Below are 18,021 nucleotides of genomic sequence, written 5' to 3' on the forward strand. Positions count from 1 at the left end.
CCTCTGATCTGGAGGACTCACTAAACAGAGAACACCCCTGGTCATCCCTACTGCCTCTGATCTGGAGGACTCACTAAACAGAGAACACCCCTGGTCATCCCTACTGCCACTGATCTGGAGGACTCACTAAACACAAATGCTTAATTTGTAAATTATGTCTGATAGTTGGAATTCCCTAAATGGTGCCATTTGGATTGCTTAATAAAAGGATTTTGAGGTGATATTTACTTTTGATACTTTAAGTATATTTAAAACCAGATACTTTGCGACTTTTACTCCAGGGGTATTTTACAAGGTGTCTGACTGAATAATTTTCTATGAAGATATCTTCACTTTTCCACCTCTGGAGAAAGAAAACAAAAGTTCCTGCCATATTTATCATTCTGTCACTTTAGTTTATCTCAATATTAGTCTCTACAGTAGTTGACTCTAAAATTGAAATTAACAACACATGATACAGGCAATGTATCTATTAAAACCCAAAGCCCATCAAGCAACTGTTCATCTCGGTTTATCCCCCATAACACTGAGACAGTGTCTCCGTCCGAAATTGCACCCTATTCCCTATTTAGTGCACTATATTTGACATGAGCCCTGTAAGAGCAGTGAATTAAATAGGGGTTAGGGTGCCACTTCTTACCGAAGCACAGTGGTGTAGGGGGGGGAGTATGAGGTAGAATTCCCTGCAATCAGAGCGTGATTGAAACACCTGATTATCAACGGGGGAAATTGTCAAATCAAGAAAGCACCACAATCAAGTAACCCTCTAATACGAAGAGCAAGAAGTCTACATTGATGTCATCAAGTCTATCTACGTTCCAAATTAACGAGGAAGGCAGGAATGTGTGTTCACTGTGTTGCCTGTCATCGTCTATACATCAATGACCTCTGGAAAGAGAAGGATTACCGATGAACCTTCTTGACGACATAGTATGGTGACAACATATCCACTATACATAGTCCCAAATGGCACACTATTTCCTATGTAGTGTACTATTTATGACCAGAGGAACCCCAATGGGTCCCCACAAAAGGTAATGTAACAAATGACGAGAGTATTGATTGATGTGATTATTGAGAGTCTGTTATGATATGATATATAGTTAGAGGAGGGGGGGTTGTTATGTCTCTATTATAGTTAGAGGAGGGGGTTGTTATGTCTCTATTATAGTTAGAGGAGGGGGGTTGTTATGTCTCTATTACAGTTAGAAGAGGGGGGTTGTTATGTCTCTATTATAGTTAGAGGAGGGGGGTTGTTATGTCTCTATTATAGTTAGAGGAGGGGGGTTGTTATGTCTCTATTATAGTTAGAGGAGGGGGGTTGTTATGTCTCTATTACAGTTAGAGGAGGGGGGTTGTTATGTCTCTATTATAGTTAGAGGAGGGGGTTGTTATGTCTCTATTATAGTTAGAGGAGGGGGTTGTTATGTCTCTATTATAGTTAGAGGAGGGGGTTGTTATGTCTCTATTATAGTTAGAGGACGGGGGTTGTTATGTCTCTATTATAGTTAGAGGGGGGTTTGTTATGTCTCTATTATAGTTAGAGGAGGGGGGGGTTGTTATGTCTCTATTATAGTTAGAGGAGGGGGTTGTTATGTCTCTATTGTAGTTAGAGGGGGTTTGTTATGTCTCTATTATAGTTAGAGGAGGGGGTTGTTATGTCTCTATTATAGTTAGAGGGGGTTGTTATGTCTCTATTATAGTTAGAGGAGGGGGGTTGTTATGTCTATTATAGTTAGAGGAGGGGGGTTGTTATGTCTCTATTATAGTTAGAGGAGGGGGTTGTTATGTCTCTATTATAGTTAGAGGGGGGTTGTTATGTCTCTATTATAGTTAGAGGAGGGGGTTGTTATGTCTCTATTACAGTTAGAGGAGGGGGGTTGTTATGTCTCTATTATAGTTAGAGGAGGGGAGGGGTTGTTATGTCTCTATTATAGTTAGAGGAGGGGGTTGTTATGTCTCTATTATAGTTAGAGGAGGGGGGTTGTTATGTCTCTATTATAGTTAGAGGGGGGGGTTGTTATGTCTCTATTATAGTTAGAGGCGGGGGGTTGTTATGTCTCTATTATAGTTAGAGGCGGGGGGTTGTTATGTCTCTATTATAGTTAGAGGGGGGTTGTTATGTCTCTATTATAGTTAGAGGAGGGGGTTGTTATGTCTCTATTATAGTTAGAGGGGGGTTGTTATGTCTCTATTATAGTTAGAGGAGGGGGGTTGTTATGTCTCTATTATAGTTAGAGGGGGGTTGTTATGTCTCTATTATAGTTAGAGGAGGGGGGTTGTTATGTCTCTATTATAGTTAGAGGAGGGGGTTGTTATGTCTCTATTATAGTTAGAGGAGGCGGGGTGTTATGTCTCTATTATAGTTAGAGGGGGGTTGTTATGTCTCTATTATAGTTAGAGGGGGGTTGTTATGTCTCTATTATAGTTAGAGGAGGGGGTTGTTATGTCTCTATTATAGTTAGAGGAGGGGGGTTGTTATGTCTCTATTATAGTTAGAGGAGGCGGGGTGTTATGTCTCTATTATAGTTAGAGGAGGGGGGTTGTTATGTCTCTATTATAGTTAGAGGAGGGGGGTTGTTATGTCTCTATTATAGTTAGAGGAGGGGGTTATTATGTCTCTATTATAGTTAGAGGAGGGGGGTTGTTATGTCTCTATTATAGTTAGAGGAGGGGGTTGTTATGTCTCTATTATAGTTAGAGGAGGGGGGTTGTTATGTCTCTATTATAGTTAGAGGAGGGGGTTGTTATGTCTCTATTATAGTTAGAGGAGGGGGGTTGTTATGTCTCTATTATAGTTAGAGGAGGGGGGTTGTTATGTCTCTATTATAGTTAGAGGAGGGGGGGTTGTTATGTCTCTATTATAGTTAGAGGAGGGGGGGTTGTTATGTCTCTATTATAGTTAGAGGAGGGGGTTATTATGTCTCTATTATAGTTAGAGGAGGGGGTTGTTATGTCTCTATTATATTTAGAGGAGGGGGTTGTTATGTCTCTATTACAGTTAGAGGAGGGGGTTGTTATGTCTCTATTATAGTTAGAGGAGGGGAGGGGTTGTTATGTCTCTATTATAGTTAGAGGGGGGGGTTGTTATGTCTCTATTATAGTTAGAGGAGGGGGGTTGTTATGTCTCTATTATAGTTAGACCAGGGGGGGTTGTTATGTCTCTATTATAGTTAGAGGCGGGGGGTTGTTATGTCTCTACTATAGTTAGAGGGGGGTTGTTATGTCTCTATTATAGTTAGAGGAGGGGGGTTGTTATGTCTCTATTATAGTTAGAGGGGGGTTGTTATGTCTCTATTATAGTTAGAGGAGGGGGTTGTTATGTCTCTATTATAGTTAGAGGGGGAGTTGTTATGTCTCTATTATAGTTAGAGGAGGGGGGGGTTGTTATGTCTCTATTATAGTTAGAGGAGGGGGTTGTTATGTCTCTATTATAGTTAGAGGAGGCGGGTTGTTATGTCTCTATTATAGTTAGAGGAGGGGGGGGGGGTTGTTATGTCTCTATTATAGTTAGAGGAGGGGGTTGTTATGTCTCTATTATAGTTAGAGGGGGGGGTTGTTATGTCTCTATTATAGTTAGTGGAGGGGGGGTTGTTATGTCTCTATTATAGTTAGAGGAGGGGGGTTGTTATGTCTCTATTATAGTTAGAGGAGGGGGGTTGTTATGTCTCTATTATAGTTAGAGGAGGGGGGTTGTTATGTCTCTATTATAGTTAGAGGAGGGGGTTGTTATGTCTCTATTATAGTTAGAGGAGGGGGGTTGTTATGTCTCTATTATAGTTAGAGGAGGGGGGGTTGTTATGTCTCTATTATAGTTAGAGGAGGGGGGGTTGTTATGTCTCTATTATAGTTAGAGGAGGGGGGACAGGACCCTACTCCCTGTCTCTCCCCACAGGACCCTAATACCTGTCTCTCCCCACCTCACTAGACCCTACTCCCTGTCTCTCCCCACCTCACTAGACCCTACTCCCTGTCTTTCCCCACCTCACTAGACCCTATTCTATAGTCTATATCCGGCCACCCACCACTCCCTCCCCCTCAGCTCGTGGGAACTCACAGGTCATTGTCAGTCTCGGTGCGAGTCTTCTGCTGCCGCCGGTAAACCATGAAGACTGTGACAGCCACGGCGATGATGAGACCAGCGGCTACGACCCCTCCCAACACCCCCAATATTCCTCCAGGAGGACCCCGGGCCATCGGCTTCTCTGTGGAGGAGAGGAGAGAGGGATGACAGTTGGAAAGAGGGAGGAGTGACAGTTCAGAACATCACCTGGAGAAAGAGAGAGAGTATTGTAAACTAATTCACCACTGACATCAACCAGGATCCTCTCAGAGCGTTCACAGTCAGCCTATCAGATCACAGCAAAATCACAGACTACTTGAACAGAGCAGTACTCAATTATGAGGCATCAAAGCAAAATCAACTGCATAATATTAAGAAATGCGTTAGATGGAAGGACATTATTGCAATGTAGTAACCTACCAAGGAACAGTTAAGCAACAACCACTTCAATCCCTTTTGTACAGCTTCCTAGACAAAACGTTCCACTGTAACAGTGAAGATGTAAACTTGGCAGTAGAAAACCTAAACAGTATATTTGACCTCTCAGCTTCCCTATCAAATAAAACAAATCAAGCAGATAACCTAACAAAATGAACAACAATGTCAAATGGTTTGATGAAGAAAGCAAAAACATAATAAAGAAATTGAGAAACCTATCCAACCAAAAACATAGAGACCCAGAAAATCTGAGTCTACTCCTTCACTATGGTGAATCACTAAAACAATACAGAAATACACTACGGAAAAAGAAGGAACAGCACGTCAGAAATCAGCTCAATGTAATTGAAGAATCCATAGACTCTGACCACTTCTGGGAAAATTGGAAAACACTAAACAACAACACGAAGAATTATCTATCCAAAAGGAAGATGTACTGTATGGGTAAACCACTTCTCCAATCTTTTTGGTTCTATAACAAAGAACAAAGAGCAAAAACATATGCATGATCAAATACAAATCTTAGAATCAACTATTAAAGACCAGAACCCACTGGATTCTCCAATTACATTGAATGAACTACAGGACAAAATACAAACCCTCCAACCCAAAAAACAAACCATACAGACCACAAATTCCAATTGGCTATATTTAAACTCTTTAACTTCATGCTCTGGCATCTTCCCCAATGTTTGGAATCAAGGAATGTTAACCCCAATCCACAAAAGTGGAGACAAATTTGACTCAAGTAACTACCGTGGGATATGCGTCAACAGAAATCTCGGGAAAATGCTCTGCATCACTAACAGCAGACTTGTACATTTCTTCTCTGAAAATAAAGTACTGAGCAAATGTCAAATTTCTGAACCACAGACCACGTATTCACCTTGCACACTCTAATTGGCAAATAAACTAAACAAAATAAAGGCAAACACTTTTTATTTCAAAAAAGCTATTGACTCAATCTGGCTATAGAAATTGATTGAAAGCGGTGTTGGGGGAAAAATATACAAAATTATAAAATCCATGTACACAAACAACAAGTATGCAGTTAAAATTGGCAAAAACACACATTTATTTCCACAGAGCCGTGGGGTGAGACAGGGATGCAGCTTGAGCCCCACTTCCTTTACTATATATATAAATTAATTTTCGAGGGCACTAGAACAGTCTGCAGCACCCGGCCTCACCCTACTATAATCTGAAGTCAAATGTCTGGTGTTTCGGTCCCCAACCAAGGAGGGCCTACAGCAGAACCTAGATCTTCTGCATAGATTATGTCAGACCTGGGCCCTGACAGACCCGGGCCCTGACAGACCTGGTTCCTGACAGATCTGAGCCCTGACAGACCTGGTTCCTGACAGATCTGAGCCCTGACAGATCTGGGCCCTGACAGACCTGGTTCCTGACAGATCTGAGCCCTGACAGACCTGGTTCCTGACAGACCTGGGCCCTGACAGACCTGGTTCCTGACAGATCTGAGCCCTGACAGACCTGGTTCCTGACAGATCTGAGCCCTGACAGACCTGGTTCCTGACAGATCTGAGCCCTGACAGACCTGGGCCCTGACAGACCTGGGCCCTGACAGACCCGGGCCCTGTCAGACCTGGGCCCTGACAGTAAATCTCAGTAAGACCAAAATAATGGTGTTCTAAAAAAGGTCCAGTTGCGAGCACACAAAAAATTATACGTACCTCGGCCTAAACATCAGCGCCAGAGGTAACTTCCACAAAGTTTTGAATGATCTGAGAGACAAGGCAAGAAGAGCCTTCTATGCCATCAAAAGGAACATAAAATTCAACTTACCAATTAGGATCTGGCTACAAATACTTGAATCAGTTACAGAACCCATTTCCCTTTATGGTTGTGAGGTCTGGGGTCCGCTCACCAACCAAGAATTCACAAAATGGGACAAACACCAAATTGAGACTCCGCATGCAGAATTCTGTAAAAAATGTCCTCAGTGTACAACGTAAAACACCAAATAAGAAGAGAAGAGTCCCCCAAGCAAGCTGGTCCTGGGGCTCTGTTCACCAGCACAAACAGACTCTACAGAGTACCAGGACAGCAACACAATTAGACCCAACCAAAACACGAGAAAACAAAAATTAAATTAAATGAAACATTGACACATTGGAAAGAATTAACAAAAAAACAGAGCAAACTAGAATGCTATTTGGCCCTAAACAGAGAGTACACCGTGGCAGAATACCTGACCACTGTGACTGACCCAAACTTAAGGAAAGCTTTGACTATGTACAGACTCAGTGAGCATAGCCTTGCTGATGCAAGACAACAAGGGCTATATAAATAAATTTGATTTGATTTGATTTGCTATTGAGAAAGGCCGCCGTAGGCAGACATGGCTCTCAAGAGAAGACGGGCTATGTGCCCACTGCCCACAAAATGAGGTGGAAACTGAGCTGCACTTCCTAACCTCCTATCCAATGTATGACCATATTAGAGAGACATATTTCCCTCAGATTACACTGCCCACAAAATTAGGTGGAAACTAAGCTGCACATCCTAAAGTGCATTTCTCTGTCATCCATTCCCCATCATGCATCCTGCACCCACCACAACACACTCTGTGGACAACCACAACCACAACCATGAACACAACCATGAGCCTATGTTTGAAAGCTCCCTAATACACCATTCAAAACAAAGTTTTTCAAACAAATTTAGCATCATTTATTTATATATTTCAAAGCCTCTAGATGAGACTGTGGTAGCAGAATCAGAATTATTTAGGTAACATTGATAAATAAGATGTTTTATTCATTTTTATAAGTATACTTATGTGGAATAGTTACTTGGGCCCAGAGAGGGGAGAGGTCGGGTTAGTCTTATCTGTGAATGTGTCTGTAACTATTCCTAAACCATGTGAAGGGATGGTGTGATTAATGGGAAACCAGTTAGGTGGCTCCACAATGTCTGTTTGCCAGTCACACACAGTTTTTTATGGGAGTATCTAGAAATTGACAATTGATATATACCATTGGACGAGGTAATGTCTTGGTACTATGTTGTCCCAAGAACGAGATAAGAGCTTTGGTTTAGGAGACCAAACTGAATGATAATTTATAGCTAATGCTATTATTATTATTAAATTATGGGATTCTCCTTTTTCTGGTAAAAGGTTCTTTGTGTAATGTTCCTATGATCTGTTATTTGAATTTAATATATTTGATATATATATATATATATTAAAATATTTGTTATGATCTGTTATATGAATTTAGATGGGTGTGTCTTTGCTATAAAGGATCTCAGTTGCCATTATGTTGACACTCTCAGAGAATGCATTTATAGACACTGAATTGATCTGAGTCACAGGGCTATGGTGAAGCTCATATAATTAAAGATGGACTTTGTGATATAACTCTGACTTGTGTGGTTTGCTCTCACGTGATTTGGTGGTCTGCTCTCACGTGATTTGGTGGTCTGCTCTCACGTGATTTGGTGGTTTGCTCTCACGTGATTTGGTGGTCTGCTCTCACGTGATTTGGTGGTCTGCTCTCACGTGATTTGGTGGTTTGCTCTCACGTGATTTGGTGGTTTGCTCTCACGTGATTTGGTGGTTTGCTCTCACGTGATTTGGTGGTTTGCTCTCACGTGATTTGGTAATACAGGAAATTTCCACGATGAGACTCCCGTTTTTTTTAGATTGCTATTATTTTTAATCGGTATCATGATGTAGACAGTATCTACGCTCCCAAAGCAGAGTGACGAGAGGAAACAGACAAAACGCCGTCTTTTGTTTCAACATATCACCTTTTCTTTCATACAACAGTTCCACACGTGACACAAGTTGTGTGGGAAAAATATAGTTTTGTATTTTATTCTGTTATATTTCATTTTATTCTTTGCCTACTATAAAAAAAAAAAAATTGTTAACTGTGATCAGGCTAAGTGCCTGGGTAGCCTAGTGGTTTGAGCGTTGGACTAGTAACCAGAAGTTTGCGAGTTCAAAACCCTCAAGCTGACAAGGTACAAATCTGTTGTTCTGCCCCTGAACAGGCAGTTAACCCACTGTTCCTAGGCCAGTTAACCCACTGTTCCTAGGCCAGTTAACCCACTGTTCCTAGACCAGTTAACCCACTGTTCCTAGGCCAGTTAACCCACTGTTCCTAGACCAGTTAACCCACTGTTCCTAGGCCAGTTAACCCACTGTTCCTAGACCAGTTAACCCACTGTTCCTAGACCAGTTAACCCACTGTTCCTAGGCCGTCATTGAAAATAAGAATTTGTTCTTAACTGACTTGCCCGGTTAAATAAAGGTAAAATAAAAAATAAGTGTGTCTGTTTGTTTAAAATGAACAAAAATACATGTGTATGTAATGTGTATCCATGTAACATACAGACTGCACATACCAGTCATTAACCTCAACCATTCTATTCTCTTGAAAATACATGTCTGTTTATTTGTATAATGTTCCTTAGAACCTGTCCAGAAACTAATGAATAATGGGTTTATTTATGATGGTGTACATTCAATGGATTTGTTCAAATATCCATCCACATCTGTACCTCTACTCACACTTCTAAATTTGTGGCCATGTTCACAGGAGATATAGAAGGCTGATCCGGGAGAGAAGGTGGTAAAAATGGGCTCTAAAAAACATCTCACTACTTAAAACAGGTTAAACCCTTCGTCACACACACACAACTATGAACACACAAACACATGTATACACACACACACGAACACAGATACACACGCACACAGATACACACGCACACAGATACACACACACGCACACAGATACACACACACACGCACACAGATACACACGCACACAGATACACACGCACACAGATACACACGCACACAGATACACACACACACCCCCACAGATACACACGCACACAGATACACACCCCCACAGATACACACGCACACAGATACACACGCACACAGATACACACACACACAGATACACACACACACACAGATACACACGCACACAGATACACACCCCCACAGATACACACGCACACAGATTACACACCCCCACAGATACACACACACACACAGATACACACACACACAGATACACACGCACACAGATGCACACGCACACACACACAGATACACATGCACACGCACACAGATACACACGCACACAGATACACATGCACACGCACACAGATACACACGCACACGCACACAGATACACACGCACACGCACACAGATACACACGCACACGCACACAGATACACACGCACACAGATACACACGCAAAAGCACACACACACACACACACACACACACACACACACACACACACACACACACACACACACACACACACACACACACACACACACACACACACACACACACACACACACACACACACAAACACACAAACACACACGGTGACAAACATTTTTCACAGCAATAAGAGCAGCCAACCATTGTGCTGGTTGGTTCCTTGGCGCTACGATACGACAGCAGCTGTTGCTCACTTTATAATGTAAATTCCATGGGAGGAAAAACAGCAACCGCTGGTCAACACAGACGAGTTATCCTACTGGGCATCACGGTGAGTATGCACCCTATTCCCTATGTAGTGTACTACTGTAGATCACAGCCCATATGGCTCCAATCAAAAGTAGTATACTATATAGGGAATAGGTTGCCATGGACCCTGGTCAAAAGTAGTATACTATATAGGGAATAGGTTGCCATGGACCCTGGTCAAAAGTAGTATACTATATAGGGAATAGGTTGCCATGGACCCTGGTCAAAAGTAGTATACTATATAGGGAATAGGTTGCCATGGACCCTGGTCAAAAGTAGTATACTATATAGGGAATAGGTTGCCATGGACCCTGGTCAAAAGTAGTATACTATATAGGGAATAGGTTGCCATGGACCCTGGTCAAAAGTAGTATACTATATAGGGAATAGGTTGCCATGGACCCTGGTCAAAAGTAGTATACTATATAGGGAATAGGTTGCCATGGACCCTGGTCAAAAGTAGTATACTATATAGGGAATAGGTTGCCATGGACCCTGGTCAAAAGTAGTATACTATATAGGGAATAGGTTGCCATGGACCCTGGTCAAAAGTAGTATACTATATAGGGAATAGGTTGCCATGGACCCTGGTCAAAAGTAGTATACTATATAGGGAATAGGTTGCCACGGACCCTGGTCAAAAGTAGTATACTATATAGGGAATAGGTTGCCATGGACCCTGGTCAAAAGTAGTATACTATATAGGGAATAGGTTGCCATGGACCCTGGTCAAAAGTAGTATACTATATAGGGAATAGGTTGCCATGGACCCTGGTCAAAAGTAGTATACTATATAGGGAATAGGTTGCCACGCCATGGACCCTGGTCAAAAGTAGTATACTATATAGGGAATAGGTTGCCACGGACCCTGGTCAAAAGTAGTATACTATATAGGGAATAGGTTGCCACGGACCCTGGTCAAAAGTAGTATACTATATAGGGAATAGGTTGCCATGGACCCTGGTCAAAAGTAGTATACTATATAGGGAATAGGTTGCCATGGACCCTGGTCAAAAGTAGTATACTATATAGGGAATAGGTTGCCATGGACCCTGGTCAAAAGTAGTATACTATATAGGGAATAGGATAGGTTGCCACGGACCCTGGTCAAAAGTAGTATACTATATAGGGAATAGGTTGCCACGGACCCTGGTCAAAAGTAGTATACTATATAGGGAATAGGTTGCCATGGACCCTGGTCAAAAGTAGTATACTATATAGGGAATAGGTTGCCATGGACCCTGGTCAAAAGTAGTATACTATATAGGGAATAGGTTGCCACGGACCCTGGTCAAAAGTAGTATACTATATAGGGAATAGGTTGCCATGGACCCTGGTCAAAAGTAGTATACTATATAGGGAATAGGTTGCCACGGACCCTGGTCAAAAGTAGTATACTATATAGGGAATAGGTTGCCATGGACCCTGGTCAAAAGTAGTATACTATATAGGGAATAGGTTGCCATGGACCCTGGTCAAAAGTAGTATACTATATAGGGAATAGGTTGCCATGGACCCTGGTCAAAAGTAGTATACTATATAGGGAATAGGTTGCCACGGACCCTGGTCAAAAGTAGTATACTATATAGGGAATAGGTTGCCATGGACCCTGGTCAAAAGTAGTATACTATATAGGGAATAGGTTGCCATGTAATTTAAACAGCTTTGTATTTGTATTTCATGTAATGGACACAAAACAGTCCAAACTGGTGAAATGAATTGAAATAAAAATATTCTTTCAAAATATTCAATAGAAAATCAAAACTTGAAATTGTTGCGTGCATATGTATTCACCCCCTATGCTATGAAGCACCTAAATAAGATCTGGTGAAACCAATTACCTCCAGAAGTCACATAATCAGTTAAATAAAGTCCACGTGTGTGCAATCTAAGTGTCACATGATCTCAGTATATATACACCTGTTCTGAAAGGCCCCAATGTCTCTACCACCACTAAGCAAGGGGCACCATGAAGACGAAGGAGCTCTCCAAACAGGGACAAAGTCGTGGAGAAATACAGATCTGTGTATGAATTACATCATTATGAAAAATATCAGCAACGATGAACATCCCACGGAGCACCTTGAAATCCGTTATAACAAATGGAAAAGGAAGTGGCACCACAATAAACCTGCCAAGAGACACCAAGCAGTAAGCAGAGAGGGAACAAAGAGACCACAGATATCAAAGATAACCCTGAAGGAACTACAAAGAGCTGGATTTTAAGAGTTGCCAGAAAAAAAAGACATAGCTTAAAGAAAAAAAATAAGCAAACATGTTTGGTGTTCTCTAAAAGGGATGTGGGAGACTCCCCAAACATATGGAAGAAGGTAGTCTGGTCAAATGAGACTAAAATGTAGCTTTTCGGCCATCAAGGAAAGTGAAAACCAACACCTCTCATCACCCCGAAAACCCCATCCCCGCTGTGAAGCGTGGTGGTGGCAGCATCATGCTGTGGGGATGTTTTTCATCAGTAGGGAAACTGGTCAGAACTGAAGGAATGATGGATGGCACTAAATACAGGGGAATTCTTGAGGGGAACCTGTTTCAGTCTTCCAGAGATTTGAGACTGGGATGGAGGTTCACCTTTCAGCAGGACAATGACCCTAAGCGTACTGCTAAAGCAGTAAACATTTAAATGTCTTGGAATGGTCTAGTCAAAGCCCTGACTTCCATCCAATTGAGAATCTGTGGTATGACTTAAAGATTGCTGTACACCAGCAGAACCCATCCAACTTGAAGGAGCTGGAGCAGTTTTTCCTTGAAGAATGGGCAAAAATCCAAGTGGCTGGAAGTGCCAAGCTTATAGAGACATACAACAAAAGACTTGCAACTGTAATTGCTGCAAAAGGTGACTCTACAAGTATTGACTTTGGGGGGTGAATAGTTATGCACGCTCAAGTTCAATTAATTGTTTGTCTAATTTCTTGTTTTGTCTCACAATAAAAAAATATTTTGCATCTTCAAAGTGGTAGCTATGTTGTGTAAATCAAATGATACACCCCCCCCAAAAAAAAAAATATTTTAATTCCAGGTTGTAAGGCAACAAAATAGGAAAAATGCCATGGGGGGAATACTTTCCCAAGCCACTGTAAGGAAGAGGGTACCATGTGGGTTGTAGACAGGGCAAAACTATTGCATTACAATAACTGACCAGCAGGGGGCCATCATGAGGTAAAACACAACGTGCCCCAATATTCCACCTATCTAGCATTACATTAACCATGTGATTCCTTAACCTAGTCATGTGATTCCTTAAGCTCATCGTGTGATTCCTTAACCTCATTATGTGATTCCTTAACCAAGTAATGTGATTCCTCAACCTAGTCATGTGATTCCTCAACCTAGTCATGTGATTCCTGAACATAGTCATGTGATTCCTGAACCTAGTCATGTGATTCCTTAACCTAGTCATGTGATTCCTTAACCTCATCATGTGATTCCTAAACCTCATCATGTGATTCCTAAACATCATCATGTGATTCCTTAACCTAGTCATGTGATTCCTAAACATCATCATGTGATTCCTTAACCTAATCATGTGATTCCTAAACATCATCATGTGATTCCTTAACCTAGTCATGTGATTCCTAAACATCATCATGTGATTCCTTAACCTAGTCATGTGATTCCTTAACCTAATCATGTGATTCCTAAACCTCATCGTGTGATTCCTGAACATAGTCATGTGATTCCTTAACCTAATCATGTGATTCCTGAACCTAGTCATGTGATTCCTTAACCTCATCATGTGATTCCTAAACCTCATCATGTGATTCCTAAACATCATCATGTGATTCCTTAACCTAGTCATGTGATTCCTTAACCTAGTCATGTGATTCCTTAACCTAGTCATGTGATTCCTAAACCTAGTCATGTGATTCCGTAACCTCATCATGTGATTCCTAAACCTAATCATGTGATTCCTAAACCTAGTCATGTGATTCCGTAACCTCATCATGTGATTCCTAAACATCATCATGTGATTCCTTAACCTCATCATGTGATTCCTAAACCTCATCATGTGATTCCTAAACATCATCATGTGATTCCTAAACCTAGTCATGTGATTCCGTAACCTCATCATATGATTCCTAAACCTCATCATGTGATTACTTAACCTAGTCATGTGATTCCTTAACCTAGTCATGTGATTCCTTAACCTAGTCATGTGATTCCTTAACCTCACCATGTGATTCCTAAACCTCATCATGTGATTCCTTAACCTCATCATGTGATTCCTAAACCTCATCATGTGATTCCTAAACCTCATCATGTGATTCCTTAACCTAGTCATGTGATTCCTTAACCTCATCATGTGATTCCTAAACCTCATCATGTGATTCCTTAACCTAGTCATGTGATTCCTAAACCTCATCATGTGATTCCTTAACCTAGTCATGTGATTCCTTAACCTCATCATGTGATTCCTTAACCTCGTCATGTGATTCCTTAACCTAGTCATGTGATTCCTTAACCTCATCATGTGATTCCTAAACCTCATCATGTGATTCCTAAACCTCATCATGTGATTCCTACATTTACATTACATTTAAGTCATTTAGCAGACGCTCTTATCCAGAGCGACTTACAAATTGGTGCATTCACCTTATGACATCCAGTGGGACAGTCACTTAACAATAGTGCATCTAAAACTTAGGGGGGTGGGGTGAGAGGGATTACTTAACCTATCCTAGGTATTCCTTAAAGAGGTGGGGTTTCAGGTGTCTCCGGAAGGTGGTGATTGACTCCGCTGTCCTGGCGTCGTGAGGGAGTTTGTTCCACCATTGGGGGGCCAGGGCAGCGAACAGTTTTGACTGGGCTGAGCGGGAGCTGTACTTCCTCAGTGGTAGGGAGGCGAGCAGGCCAGAGGTGGATGAACGCAGTGCCCTTGTTTGGGTGTAGGGCCTGATCAGAGCCTGGAGGTACTGAGGTGCCTAAACCTCATCATGTGATTCCTTAACCTCATCATGTGATTCCTAAACCTCATCATGTGATTCCTAAACCTATTAATTTTTATTTTGACTAAAGAACAATGGGAGAACAATGGGAGAACGTTGCACTTGACTACTTCAAAAGATATTTTATTTTTATGACCCATGAGGGCAACTCCCAATTTACCACATTATCACTGGTATTTCCTCTAAAGACAATGTGTAATGTTCAATCGAATATATCATTCTTTCTTCAATTGATGATAAAGCCAAGGCTGTCAAACCACATTTTGTAAAGACAAAGAATACTGAAAGATCCGAATTGTGTTTGAATACTAACTTTTGATTGATCTGCTATTATGATCTATCCCCTCTGGAATTGTTGAAATGATTACACTAATTACACTAAGACCATGTCCCAAATGCCATCCTATTCCGTATGTAGGGCACTACTTCTGATCAGGGCCCGTTGGCTGCCATTAGGAATAGGGTGCCATTTGGGATAACGTGGATTTCTTTCTCCTCTCTCTCTTTTTCTTCTTTCTGAGACGGTGGCAAACGTCATCCGAGGTGAGTGCCAAACAGAACACTCGGAGTGGAGAGAAGAAAATGAAACGCTATATAGGAAAATAGTGTCAAATAATTTAACCATATGAATTCTAACTGTTCTTAGAGATGTCATCTAATTGTTCTGTTTTATAAGGAGGCATCCAAAACCACGTCGTGTAGGGTTGGAAGGTAGTGCGCTGCGTAGGGAATGGGGTGGCATTTGGGACTGTTAGTTCAGATGGAGAGCTGATGTAAATGGATGCTTCATCGTACGTTGAATCACTTGGGCTGCTGCTGTGAAGGTGACGATGATGTAACTCTTATGATGTAGTATCATTGCTGTTATACAGTAATTGAAGCACACTCTCACAAAGGAGATTCTCCTGACCATATATGGTGTGGGGGAAATTAACAGAATTATATCTCCTTTAGTGTCTGTTTATTTCTCACCGGGGAACTACAAGTCATGAGGGACGTTAGTGTTCTGCTCAGAGTATGCCTTCCTCCACTGTCCCTATACCAGGCTAACAGTATACCTTCCTCCACTGTCCCTGTCCCTATACCAGGCTAACAGTATGCCTTCCTCCACTGTCCCTATACCAGGCTAACAGTATACCTTCCTCCACTGTCCCTATACCAGGCTAACAGTATACCTTCCTCCACTGTCCCTATACCAGGCTAACAGTATACCTTCCTCCACTGTCCCTATACCAGGCTAACAGTATACCTTCCTCCACTGTCCCTATACCAGGCTAACAGTATACCTTCCTCCACTGTCCCTATACCAGGCTAACAGTATACCTTCCTCCACTGTCCCTGTCCCTATACCAGGCTAACAGTATACCTTCCTCCACTGTCCCTATACCAGGCTAACAGTATACCTTCCTCCACTGTCCCTATACCAGGCTAACAGTATACCTTCCTCCACTGTCCCTATACCAGGCTAACAGTATACCTTCCTCCACTGTCCCTATACCAGGCTAACAGTATACCTTCCTCCACTGTCCCTATACCAGGCTAACAGTATACCTTCCTCCACTGTCCCTATACCAGGCTAACAGTATACCTTCCTCCACTGTCCCTGTCCCTATACCAGGCTAACAGTATACCTTCCTCCACTGTCCCTGTCCCTATACCAGGCTAACAGTATGCCTTCCTCCACTGTCCCTATACCAGGCTAACAGTATACCTTCCTCCACTGTCCCTATACCAGGCTAACAGTATACCTTCCTCCACTGTCCCTATACCAGGCTAACAGTATGCCTTCCTCCACTGTCCCTGTCCCTATACCAGGCTAACAGTATACCTTCCTCCACTGTCCCTATACCAGGCTAACAGTATACCTTCCTCCACTGTCCCTATACCAGGCTAACAGTATACCTTCCTCCACTGTCCCTATACCAGGCTAATACCTTCCTCCACTGTATACCAGGCTAACAGTATACCTTCCTCCACTGTCCCTATACCAGGCTAACAGTATACCTTCCTCCACTGTCCCTATACCAGGCTAACAGTATACCTTCCTCCACTGTCCCTATACCAGGCTAACAGTATACCTTCCTCCACTGTCCCTATACCAGGCTAACAGTATACCTTCCTCCACTGTCCCTATACCAGGCTAACAGTATGCCTTCCTCCACTGTCCCTGTCCCTATACCTGGCTCCAACCTGTCATCTCTGCTCGCAGACAGGCGTAACTGACAACGGTTTGAGCTATCAAAAAAACATCTAACGATGCAAGATTCCTTCCTCTGATCTTCCTCTATCCTCTCTACTCTCCCTTCGACCTCCTCCTCTCTCTTCCCTCTCTCCCTCCCCCATCCCCCTCTCTCCATCCCCCCCATCCGCCTCTCTTCCTCCACCATCCCCATCCCCCCCTCTCTTTCCTTTCTCCCTCCCCCACCCCCTCTCTCCCTCACCAATCCCCCTCTTTCCCTCCCCATCCCCCTCTCTCCATCCCCCCATCCCCCTCTCTCCATCCCCCCATCCGCCTCTCTTCCTCCACCATCCCCCTCTCTCCCTCCCCCATCCCCATCCCCCTCTCTCTTTCCTTTCTCCCTCCCCCACCCCCTCTCTCCCTCACCAATCCCCCTCTTTCCCTCCCCATCCCCCTCTTTCCCTCCCCATCCCCCTCTCTCCATCCCCCCATCCGCCTCTCTCCCTCCCCCATCCCCCTCTCTCCTCTCTCTTTCCTTTCTCCCTCCCCCCACCCCCTCTCTCCCTCACCAATCCCCCTCTTTCCCTCCCCATCCCCCTCTCTCCATCCCCCATCCGCCTCTCTTCCTCCCCCATCCCCCTCTCTCCCTCCCCCATCCCCATCCCCACTCTCTCTTTCCTTTCTCCCTCCCCCAGCCCCCTCTCTCTCTCCAGCCTCCATGATGTCTCCATTATTGTCAGCTTGTCCCTGGTGGGTCTGACAGGAAGAGGCCTTGGTCAAAATGGCACCATATTCCCTATGTAGTGCACTACTTTTGAAAGGAGCACTTAAAAGTAGTGCACTATTTAA

The 18,021-nt window shown here is 42.8% G+C and overlaps 1 protein-coding gene across 3 annotated transcripts in view; it reads right to left on the minus strand.

The window, feature by feature from the left end:
- The window catches only part of LOC124005882 (nectin-1-like), a 579,711-nt gene that overhangs the window by 118,035 nt on the left and 443,655 nt on the right, over window positions 1-18,021 (minus strand). For all 3 annotated transcript variants that reach the window (XM_046315515.1, XM_046315519.1, XM_046315518.1), the window contains exon 6: window positions 4,058-4,205. In XM_046315515.1, coding sequence (XP_046171471.1) covers window positions 4,058-4,205 — 148 coding nt within the window. The remainder of the gene's footprint in view (window positions 1-4,057; window positions 4,206-18,021) is intronic.

Source organism: Oncorhynchus gorbuscha, linkage group LG19 (assembly GCF_021184085.1).
Source record: "Oncorhynchus gorbuscha isolate QuinsamMale2020 ecotype Even-year linkage group LG19, OgorEven_v1.0, whole genome shotgun sequence".
Taxonomy (NCBI): Eukaryota; Metazoa; Chordata; class Actinopteri; order Salmoniformes; family Salmonidae; genus Oncorhynchus; species Oncorhynchus gorbuscha.